Source organism: Geotrypetes seraphini, chromosome 12 (genome assembly GCF_902459505.1).
Source record: "Geotrypetes seraphini chromosome 12, aGeoSer1.1, whole genome shotgun sequence".
NCBI classification, from domain to species: domain Eukaryota; kingdom Metazoa; phylum Chordata; class Amphibia; order Gymnophiona; family Dermophiidae; genus Geotrypetes; species Geotrypetes seraphini.
The window spans coordinates 118,442,745-118,453,545 of record NC_047095.1 but is presented as its reverse complement, the minus strand read 5'-3'; the positions used below and the strand labels follow the sequence as shown (position 1 = coordinate 118,453,545).

The following is a 10,801-nucleotide window of genomic DNA, read 5'->3' as shown; positions in this document are numbered from 1 at the left end:
CAGAATCACGGCTGCGTGCGGACCCAAACGCTCAATACGCTTGCGTAGAATCTTTGCGTAACGTCTTCTACTCTCCAGCCACCTCCCTTATCTCCCCCTCCCGCCCTATAGGGGCCGCTGCGCAAATCTCCAAGCCGCACAGCCCAAAACTCAGTGACCGGAGTAGGGCAGGTCCGCGCCTGCGCGCTGCCCTTTCCTTCTCTCACTCTCCGTGTCGGCGGGGGAGCACGTGATTCTGCTGGGCCGCGGCTCGCGCTGTGACAGTTGCCGGGTTTTTTGGGACGGAGCGTGCGGCGGCGACGCCTCCGAGCTAGATGCCGAAGGGCGGGAAAACGAAGCAGCAGCAGCCGGCCGGCGAGGAATGGCTGGGGGACGAGGAGCGGGAGCAGAGCTCCAGGACCCCGGCGGCAGGAGACGGTGAGAGGCGAGCCGGGCCTAGAGACGGCGTGTCAATTGTTCATTATTGTTTGTGCCACTATTTGTAACTCTTGATATGTTTATAACTTTGATAAATTGCTGTGAACCGCCTAGAACTCCCTGGGGATGGCGGTATACAAAAATAAAGTTATTATTATGAAGCCAGAGAGGCCCTGGAAATAACTGTAATGGCAGCTAAGGTAGCAGGCGGGTTTGTCCGTCAGGCCCCTTCCCTTGTTTAAAAGCAGACAGAAAACCATTTTGATATAGCCTTCAATCCCTTAACCCAGTGGTCTCAAACTTGTGTGGCCCGGGGGCCACATGCCAGGTACTATTTTGAGGCCCTCGCTATGTTTATCATAATCACAAAAGTAAAATAAAACAGTATCTTGATCATATGTCTCTAGCTATAAATGACAATATTTTTATTAAGACTTAGCCAAAAGGAAAGATTTAAAGAGTTTTCCCTCATGCAAAATTGTCATTTCTTTAATAAGACAGTAACTATTTTTTTTCTGAGGCCCTCCAAGTACCTACAAATCCAAAAGGTGGCCCTGCAAAGGGTTTAAGTTGGAGACCACTGCCTTAACCCTACTTCTCTGCCTTCCAACCCAGCCAGCTGATTAACCGTTCCCTTTAACTGTATCCAGGACATCCTGTTTGTCTTGCCTGCTTAGATTATAAGCTCTTTCGAGCAGGGACTGTCTTCTTTGTGACTCTTTAATATGTTTTTGGAAGGTTTAGTCCTCTGTTTTTGTTGCCCCTCCCCCCCTTAATTTTTGTAATTTTACTGATGTGGTTGTTGCTTAGAATTTTGAATAAGCGATCGATCAAATTGATAATAAACTTGAAACTTGTACAACGCTGCGTGCGTCTGGTAGTGCTTTAGAAATAATTCATAGTAGTAGTGTGAAGAGTTTCAGTCTTTGGGAAGCAGAGATTGTGATGTCATAATGCCTCATTCCACCAATAAGAGCCAACCTCCTCAGTGATGTCACAGTGGCTTAATTGTCCTGTACTCCCCACTGCCTTCCAACCCAGCCAGCTGATTATCCGTTCCCCTTGACTGTCCATGACATCCTGTTTGTTTCTTTTGGCTGTTTAGATTGTAAGCTCTTAAAGAACCAAGTTTGTCTTATAGATGCTGACACTGTACATCTCATTCTCCAAGACCAAATTAGTGGCCATTGAGATGCAGTAATTTGATGCTTAATCTCAATGCTCCAAATGTCTCTTAGACCATTTTTTGGTTTTTTATTCAAATATCCAGATATTAATTTATACCACAATGCAGCTTGATGCCCTAGGAAGTCTACTTGGAAGCATAAGAACTCTAAACTATATTGATTATTCAATGTTTTCCATTTAGGGAACCCAACCTGAATGGCCTGCTTCAATTGCAACCATTTAAAACTTTGTTTTTTACTAAGACCAAATCTATATTGCAATTGTGAAAATTCCAGCAGTTTACCTTCCGAAATAACATCATTCAGAGATCTAATGCCTGCAATAATCCATTCCTTCCAAAGGATTTGAGCTCCGCCAATTTTAATCTTGGAGTTTATCCATAAAGACTGATTAGTTGACTTGTTTATTGGGACAGGTGTTAATTTACTAATAAACCTCAACGTTTTCCAAGTATCCATTAATATCTTATTTTCTCTGTATCTTCTAGGCATGTTGATACTTGGAAGATGAACTAAATTTAGGGGAAACATAAGGCGCCATTCCAAATATAACCAATCCGGTGCATTATCTATCAGTTCTGGGAGGATCCAGTACATACCCTGATGTAAAATATAGGCTTGATGGTACCTATAAAAATTTGGAAAATTTACCCCTCCCTCCTTAATTGATTTTTGCAAAGATACCAAAGCTATTCTATGCGTTTTACCAAGCCAAATAAATTTCGTTAAAATGCTATTAAGCTTTTTATAAAAGGACCCCTGAAAATAAATAGGTATCATACTCAGTTGGTAGCAAACTACAGGCAAGATCATCATTTTAATAGTTTGAACTCTCCCCCACCAATAAAGATGTAACGGATTCCATTGCTCACATAACTCTGTAACTCTTTTCAATACAAATTTTTCATTTTCTTTTACTGTATCTTCAATTGTATTTTTAACTTGAATGCCAAGATATTTAAATCCTTCTTCTTTCCATATGAACGGAAAAGCGTCAAATAATCCTTTTACACAATGAACATTTAAAGGTATAAGTTCAGACTTACTCCAATTAATTTTATAACCTGAAAATTTGCCAAACATATCAATTAATTCCAATAGACAAGATAAGGTAGACTCTGGATTCCTCAAATAAAGTAAAATATCATCCGCATAAGCTGAAATTTTATATTCCATATCAGAATATGGAATACCCTGTATCCCCCTTGCTTGCTGTATTGCTAGCAATAAGGGTTCCAATACAACATCAAATAACAAAGGAGATAAAGGACAACCTTGTCTAACTCCCCTCTGCAATTGAAAACCATCAGATATCATATTATTAATATTTAATCTTGCAATCGGGAAGCTATACAATGTTTTTACCATTTGTATAAATCCAGAACCTATACCAAACCATTCTAAAACCTGATACATAAAATTCCATTCTACCCTATCAAACGCTTTTTCTGCATCCAAGGAAACTGTAAAAGCCGGTTCATCCATTTTTTTTTTATAAATTTAACATATGAAACAATAATCTAGAGTTATTAGAGGAATGTCTTTTAGCAACGAAACCCGTCTGATGCGTGTCTATAATATGTGGGAGAGCTTTGGCTAATCGCAAAGCCAAAATTTTCGCCAAAAGTTTATTATCCACATTTATTAAAGATATAGGCCTGTAGTCTGAAACCAAAGTAGGCAAAACAATTACTATTGATTCAGCCATAGTACCTTTAATATCACCTTTTATAAGTTGTGTCTGATATAAATTTAGTAAATATGGGGAAAGGACATTTTGAAATGTTTTATAAAATTCTACTGTATAACCATCACCACCTGGAGCGGATCCAACTCTAAGAGATCTCAACGCTGTTTCTAATTCTTTTAATGATATAGGTTCATCTAAACTCCGTTTTATATGATCAGGAACCTTAGATCCAATAATTAAATCTAAAAAATTTTTACCATCTTTTTGCCTCTCCAAATAAGGCTCGGAAGAATACAGGTCCTTATAAAATTTTAGAAATTGCTTTAAAATTATATCCGTTTGATTGGTTATTATACCATTATCATCTTTTATCCCATTAATGTTAGTTCTTCTTTTTTTTGCTTTAAGATAATTTGCCAATAATCTTCCCGCCTTATTAGAATTTCCATAATACATTGTCTGTTTGGAAAACAAGTCTCTTCTTATCATTTTTGAAGCTAATTTGTTATATTTACCTTTTGCTTTCAAAAGAGCTTGTAATACATCATGTTCCCATTTGCTTACCAATTTAGTTTCTAGTATTTTAATTTCTTTTTCTAACTCTATATACTGTTTTTTAATCTGTTTCCTAACAAAAGCCGAATATGATATCATATGACCTCTCATAGTCACTTTAAAAGCGTCCCATACATTTTCAATAGATGTATCTTCCACTAAATTAATTTGAAAGAAATCACTAATTTGTGTTTTAAAATTTTCCAAAAATTTTTCATCCACAAGCAATGCATTATCAAATCTCCAAAGAGGTCTTCTATTTTCTAATTGATCTAATTGTAAATCTATCCATACTCCCGCATGATCCGAAATGATAATGGGATCAATGGAAGCCTTAATCACTTGCTGCACCTTATGTGATGAAATAAAAATATAATCTATTCTTGAAAATGATTTATGAACCTGTGAACAAAATGAAAATTCCTGATCATTAAAATGAAGAATACGCCATATATCCTTCAAATCACATGATTGAACCAAATTATCTAAACCTAAAGATTTTATACTTTTACCTGGTTTTTTATCCATTAATGGATCCATTACAGCATTAAAATCTCCAGCCACCACTAAATTAGAAGCAGCCAGTGGTAACAACATACTCTGCAATTTTTTAAAGAATTCTGATTGATTCGAATTAGGGGCATATATATTGAACAACGTCAGGGCATTATTTCCCATACTTATATCAACATGTAGCCATCTTCCATGTGGGTCCGAATTTACTATCTTAAAATTGGCCATACACTTTTTATTTATAAGAACTGCTACTCCTGCTTTTTTACCCTCTGCTGGAGCAAAAAAACATTCTTTCACCCACCCACCCGTTAGTTTCTATGATTCCTTTATATTAAGATGGGTCTCCTGCAGACAATAAACATCCGTGTTTTGCTTCTTTAAAAATGATAATACCTTTTTCCTTTTGATTACATGATTCAGGCCATTGACATTAATAGAAAATATCTTAAGACATAATATATTTTATACTCCTTATCATAATCTTCCTCTTCCCTTCTTCCATAACTAAGATCTAAAAAACTTCTCCCCATGGCACACATTCTTACCTCCAAATTACCCAATCCCTTATTAATCTTTTCCTTAATCATCCTAGTAATATTTTTAATACCCACCTTCTTCCCCCCCTCCCCCCCAATATAATGACTGCTTAAGGACACACATTGGACAGTAATCCCAACTTCCCCCCTCCCCCCCAGGCAACCAATATTTATTAATAACCCCTTTATCCTTTATTGAGACAAACTCACTACCTCTCTACAATATATCTAATTATATCTCTCTTCTTTTTCCATTTTAATGTAATTAATTTCTCTATCTATTATTTAACCTTTAGTCACATAACCATATTTATTTCCTAACATTCCATTAATGCATTTTTATCATTTCACCAATCTCTAATTCATTCCCCCAACATTTTATTTCATTCAAGAAAATTCTATCATAGTCATATATTTAATAAAAAGTATCATTTTCCTATATCTTATATTATCTAATCCATCTTCTCCTATCCTCCTTTAAATATCCAACAACAAATATCCATCTCTTCATATATTTCTGTTAAAAAAAATTTCAATTTTATAAGTTTTTATCCTCTATTTGTATTTAAACATTTGTATTTCATTTTCAAAATAATTTTTTCCCCCCTTTTTATATTTCCTCTTCTCCAAATTAAATCCAATCTTTTTAAAACTATATTATCACAACATCAATCTTTACATTCCTTCAGCTACCAATAAATTCTTATGTATCTTTCTTTTATATTATTCATTTTCCTTTCCTTTACTTGCATTTAAATATCATATAACTTGTCCTTTCTATCATTAGTCCATTCTGCAATCTTTTCCTTATTGTCCTTTCATTCTTTACTTTCTCCTTTTCTGACTTATTAAATAAACTGAACTTTCATATTTATTTCTTATCTCCATCCATCCACTCTTAAAGACTTTTGACTGCCAATTGTCATTCATTTTTTTTTTTTTTATAATATCCTTTTAGTCTATCAGTCTTGCTTTCTTCTTCTTCACATCTATTTATTTTCCTATTCAGTCTTTACTTTTCCTTTTGTGTTAATTTGTCCAGTCCTTTAATCCTTCTTGTTCATTCTTTACTCCAACCATCCATCTTTCAGTCTCCTAAAAGTTCAGTCTAATAACTTCACTTTAATGTCTTTCCAGTCTATCCTTCTTTCTTCTTTCTTCTTTACATTCTTTTATTTTCTTTTTCACTTGTCCATTTTTATTTCCTGTTCTTTGTTGCATATTCTTCTTTTTCCAACAAACAAAAGTCCCATAGTTCTTTATATTTAATTTTTTGTTCAATATCCACCAATCCAGTCTTAGTATTTATCCCTTCATTTCAACACCCATTGTGCTAAAATGACATAGGTTCTGATTTTGAAAGAAAGGTCTTTAGTTTTTCCGGATCAACAAAATACAAAGATTTATCCCCACAAGATACCCTCATTTTTGCTGGGTAATATAACCCATACTTATATCCTTTTTCCTTTAATTGAGATCTCAGATCAAGGAATTTCTTCCTAATATTTGCTGTATTTTTAGCAAAGTCTGGTAAAAACCATATTTTGGATCCTTTATAGTTTAAGTTTTTATCTTTTTTGGCAGCATTTAAAATTTCTATTGCTTGCTGGTATCTTAACATCTTGAATATTAATGGTCTTGGTCTCCCTTGATTTTCCAGACTCTTTATTGGAATCCTGTGTGCCCGTTCTATTTCCAAAGGCTGTTTGAAATCCAACTGCAATAATCTAGGAATTAAATTTTCTAAAAACTGTATTGCATTTTTCCCTTACAAATTTTCCTGTATTCCAAAAAGTTTTATATTCTTTCTTCTTCCACGGTTTTCGTAATCTTCCAGCTGAAACTGTCATTTTTGCATCTTTTTCCTTCACATTCTAAGCTCTCCATTTTAACTTCTAACTCTGTTGTTCTTTTATTAGCTACTTCCATTTGTCTGTGTATATTCAGGATTTCTTCCTTCAGTTCTGCCATATTACTCACAGTCTCTGTCAGCATTTGTTTGATTTGCCTCAGTTCCCCCATAACTTTAGCTTTGCTTAACTCCTCTGATACTCAGCAGGAAGCGGAACCTTACTCGGGGTAATTTGATCCTGCTTCTGCCTTTTCACAGCCCCTCCGGTTTCACTCTTACTCTGTCGGGTGCTCGCCATGCTCCCGCTGTCCTCTCCGATGTTTTCAGCCGAAAACAATTTAAAAGGAAATCTTTATTTCTTTAGCACTCTCCAGACCAGTAGAGGTTAACTTTACGAATGGGTATATATCTAATCATGACCAGCAGGTGGAGACTGAAAACAAAACTTTGGGACAGTATATCCTAGCCCCTCCTCTCTATTTCCCTCAGTCTTCTTTCAGTCTCCAGCAGGTGTTGAGTGATCTGTACCCATCTCCCTTGGTAGGGCTGTTGGAATTTGTTTAGGGGGTTTATTGTCCCTGTTTTTAGCCGGACGGAGCTTGGGCGGACTCTGTTTGGGGGTTCGTCCGACCTCGGGGGTGTCAAACCCGGCGGGTCACGAGCGGGGTCCCTCCCCCCACTTCCTCCACCTCCCCACATTTTTTTAGAGGAGCCTCAGCAGTAAGCCTTGCCCCCTAAATCAAGCAAGGCATATTGCTTCGAGAGCCTGTGGAGTCTGTTCTGTAAAAAAAAAAAAAAAAAAAATCCTGAGGTAGTGCTGGTCTGGAGGGTTGTTTCCCTTTAAGAAAACTGTATTTTACTGTATTTTTTCATGTAACCAGCACTTTTTTATAGCTAGGTCGCGTATGGAGCAATTGTGCCCTTCTCCGGGGGAGTAGGCCACAATTTTAGTCCAGCCGCGAGGCACTCGCGGCCGGCCTGAACTCGGCGGTTTGGGTCGGTGAGGTGGTGGAGCTCCGTCGGCAACGGCTGCAGGCGCCCAGAGCTCCCCGCCGATGGTGCCTCGCGAGTCGGCTTGGAGCAGTGGGGAAGCCCGGTCTTCCACAACCGCCCACGGAGGGATTCCCCGAAGGATTCCCTCTCAGCTGATTTTTTGACAGCTGATGCCGGCTTGCCTGCTTTAGCGGCTGAGACTATTCAGGTTTCTCAGCCGCTTCAGGCTATGGAGGGAGCTTTTTTTGGCGGGAAAACCGCCATCTTCTCTGTCTGGCCCCTCCATTTTGTCTTCCACCTCAGGTGACCTTCCCCCTGTTTTGACTATGCAGGGGCAAGGTTCTGCTGGGTCCCCTGCTGTGGCAGGGAGTCCCTTGGGACCCTCGGGGGGTTTTTCTCCTGAATTTTTCTTTTCTTTATGCAGAGCCTATTTTCAGGCGGCTGGGGGTCCCGGTTGCGCCCAGGGGGTTTCGGGGGGTGGGTTTTCCTCCGCGCTCCCTGCGGCTTTGCCTCTTTCGTCTGGCGTGACGTCCCCTCCGCCGCCTCCCTTGTCCAAGCGTCCGCGGGTGTCGTGGGACGAGAATTTGTGGTCGGAGGAACGGGTCGGTTTGGAGGAGGACCTGGACCCTTCTGAGGAGTTCCAGGACTCTCTGGAGGGGACGGAAGCTGGCGGCGGGTTGTCGGATTTCCCGTTCTCCAGTGACGAGGCGTCCGTGGTGCGCCTTTTTCAGAAAGATGAGCTGCCTGACCTTATTCAACAGGTTTCTTCGGTTTTGCGTTTTGAGGACACGCCGCCGGAGACTCCGCGTGTGGGGGACCCCCTGTTACGGGGGATCCGTTCCGTTTCCCGCTCTTTTCCTATGCATCAGGATATTCGGGATATTGTTCTGGAGCAGTGGAAAACGCCCGAGACGCCGTTTCGGCTGGCGCGCAGCATGGCTCGCCTGTATCCCATTCCGGAAGGGGATCGGGCTACGTTAGCTTCGCCAGTCGTGGTTGCGGTGGTCTCGGCAATTTCCAAGCGGCATACCGTGCCTGTTGAGGGCGGTTCTGCCTTGCGGGACCCTGAGGAGCGCAAATTGGAGAGCATCCTTAAGCAAAATTTTCAGGTCTCTGCCTTTGGGGTCCAGGCGGCTATTTGTGGGGGACTGGTCGCTCGCGCCGTGTTTCGGTGGGCGGAGCGGGTCTTGGATCGAGAGTCTGACGACTGGTCTCTGGTGGATCAGGAGGTTGCGAAGATTGAGATGGCGGCCTCATTCCTCTCAGATGCTCTATATGACTTGGTGCGGATCTCGGCTAAGTCTATGGCTTTTGGCGTGGCCGCAAGGCGTGTGTTGTGGCTGCGCGCTTGGGCGGCGGATGCTGCGTCCAAAGCTAAGCTTACTAAATTTCCCTTTCGGGGGTCGTTTTTGTTTGGAGAGGACTTGGATAAGTTGATTCAGACTCTGTCGGACTCGAAAGTTCCCCGTCTGCCGGAGGACCGTGCCCGCCCGGCGTCTCGGGGGGGTGCGGCCCGGGGGCGTTTGCGGGATTTTCGCAAGTATCGCCCTGGGCGTGGGGCTGCTTCTTTCCAGTCTCCGGGGTCGGTTCTTCCAGCGCATGCAGCCCTTTCGGGGGGCCCGTCGGGGGGCAGGGAATCCCTCCGCCGGTTCCCCCGCTTCCCGTCCTGCACAATGACGCCTTGCCGGCGCCCCCTTTGGTTCCGGTGGGGGCCCGGCTGTGCGAATTTTTCCCCAAATGGGCCGAGATCACGTCCGATCAGTGGGTCCTGGAGGTGGTGCGGGACGGTTATGCCCTGGAGTTCGCCCGCTCTCTGCCGGATTTTTTCCTCGCTTCTCCGTGTCAGACTCCGGGGAAGACGCAGGCTTTTCGCCAGACCCTTCAGCGCTTGCTAGATCTCAGGGCAGTTGTTCCGGTGCTCCCTCCGGAGTGGGGCACGGGCAGGTACTCCATTTACTTTGTGGTGCCCAAGAAGGAGGGGACCTTTCGGCCCATCCTCGATTTAAAAGGGGTCAACAGGGCTCTCAAGATTCCCTCTTTCCGTATGGAAACTCTGCGGTCGGTCATTCTGGCGGTTCAGCCGGGGGAGTTTCTCACTTCTCTCGATCTGACGGAGGCCTACTTGCATGTTCCCATTCGGGCCTCTCATCAGCGTTTCCTGCGCTTTGCGATCTTGGGTCGGCACTTTCAGTTCTGTGCGCTTCCCTTTGGGCTGGCCACGGCTCCTCGGACGTTCACCAAGGTGATGGTGGTCGTCGCGGCAGCCTTGCGGTTGGAGGGCATCCTGGTACACCCCTACCTGGACGACTGGTTAATTCGGGCAAAGTCGTTGCAGGAAAGCTCCCGGGTTACTGCTCGGGTGGTGGAGTTTCTCCGGTCGCTGGGCTGGGTGGTCATCCTTTCCAAGAGTCGGTTGGTCCCGGCTCAGCGTCTGGAGTACCTAGGGGTGCTGTTCGACACCTCCTTGGGGAAGGTCTTCCTCCCAGAGGGCCGGGTGAGCAAATTGCAATCTCAGATTCGCCTGCTTTTGGCGTCCCGGTGTCCTCGGGCGCGAGATTTCCTCCAGGTCTTGGGGTCGATGGCGGCGTCCCTGGACGTGGTGAGGTGGGCGCGGGCCCACATGCGTCCTCTCCAGTATGCTCTGCTCCGGAGGTGGTCTCCCCAGAGGCACGGGATGGATGTTCCGGTTCCCCTGCGAGGCTTGGCGCGCTGCAGTCTGCGTTGGTGGCTCCAGACCCCTCACCTAGTTCAGGGGGTGGGTCTGGATCTCCCGCAGTGGACGGTGCTCCTGACTGATGCGAGTCTCCTGGGTTGGGGGGCTCAGTGTTTGGGTCACTCAGCTCAGGGCACCTGGTCCGCGGAGGAGGCCGCCTGGTCGATCAACGTGTTGGAGACCAGAGCGGTCCGTCTGGCGCTGTTGGCTTTCCACTCCCTGTTGCTGGGCAAGTCGGTCAGAGTGCTGTTGGACAATGCCACGGCGGTGGCTTATGTCAATCGTCAGGGGGGCACCAAGAGCACTCAGGTGGCGCAGGAGGCGGCTCTGCTCATGGTTTGG

General features: G+C 43.5%; 1 protein-coding gene across 2 annotated transcripts in view; it reads left to right on the top strand.

Moving 5' to 3' along the window:
• The first annotated feature begins 33 nt into the window (after nt 1-33).
• Nucleotides 34-10,801, top strand: part of ABCF1 (ATP binding cassette subfamily F member 1) — a 70,437-nt gene continuing 59,669 nt past the window's right edge. For both annotated transcript variants that reach the window (XM_033916325.1, XM_033916324.1), the window contains exon 1: nt 34-417. In XM_033916325.1, the coding sequence (XP_033772216.1) occupies nt 315-417 (103 nt within the window). In that variant the 5' untranslated portion in view covers nt 34-314. The remainder of the gene's footprint in view (nt 418-10,801) is intronic.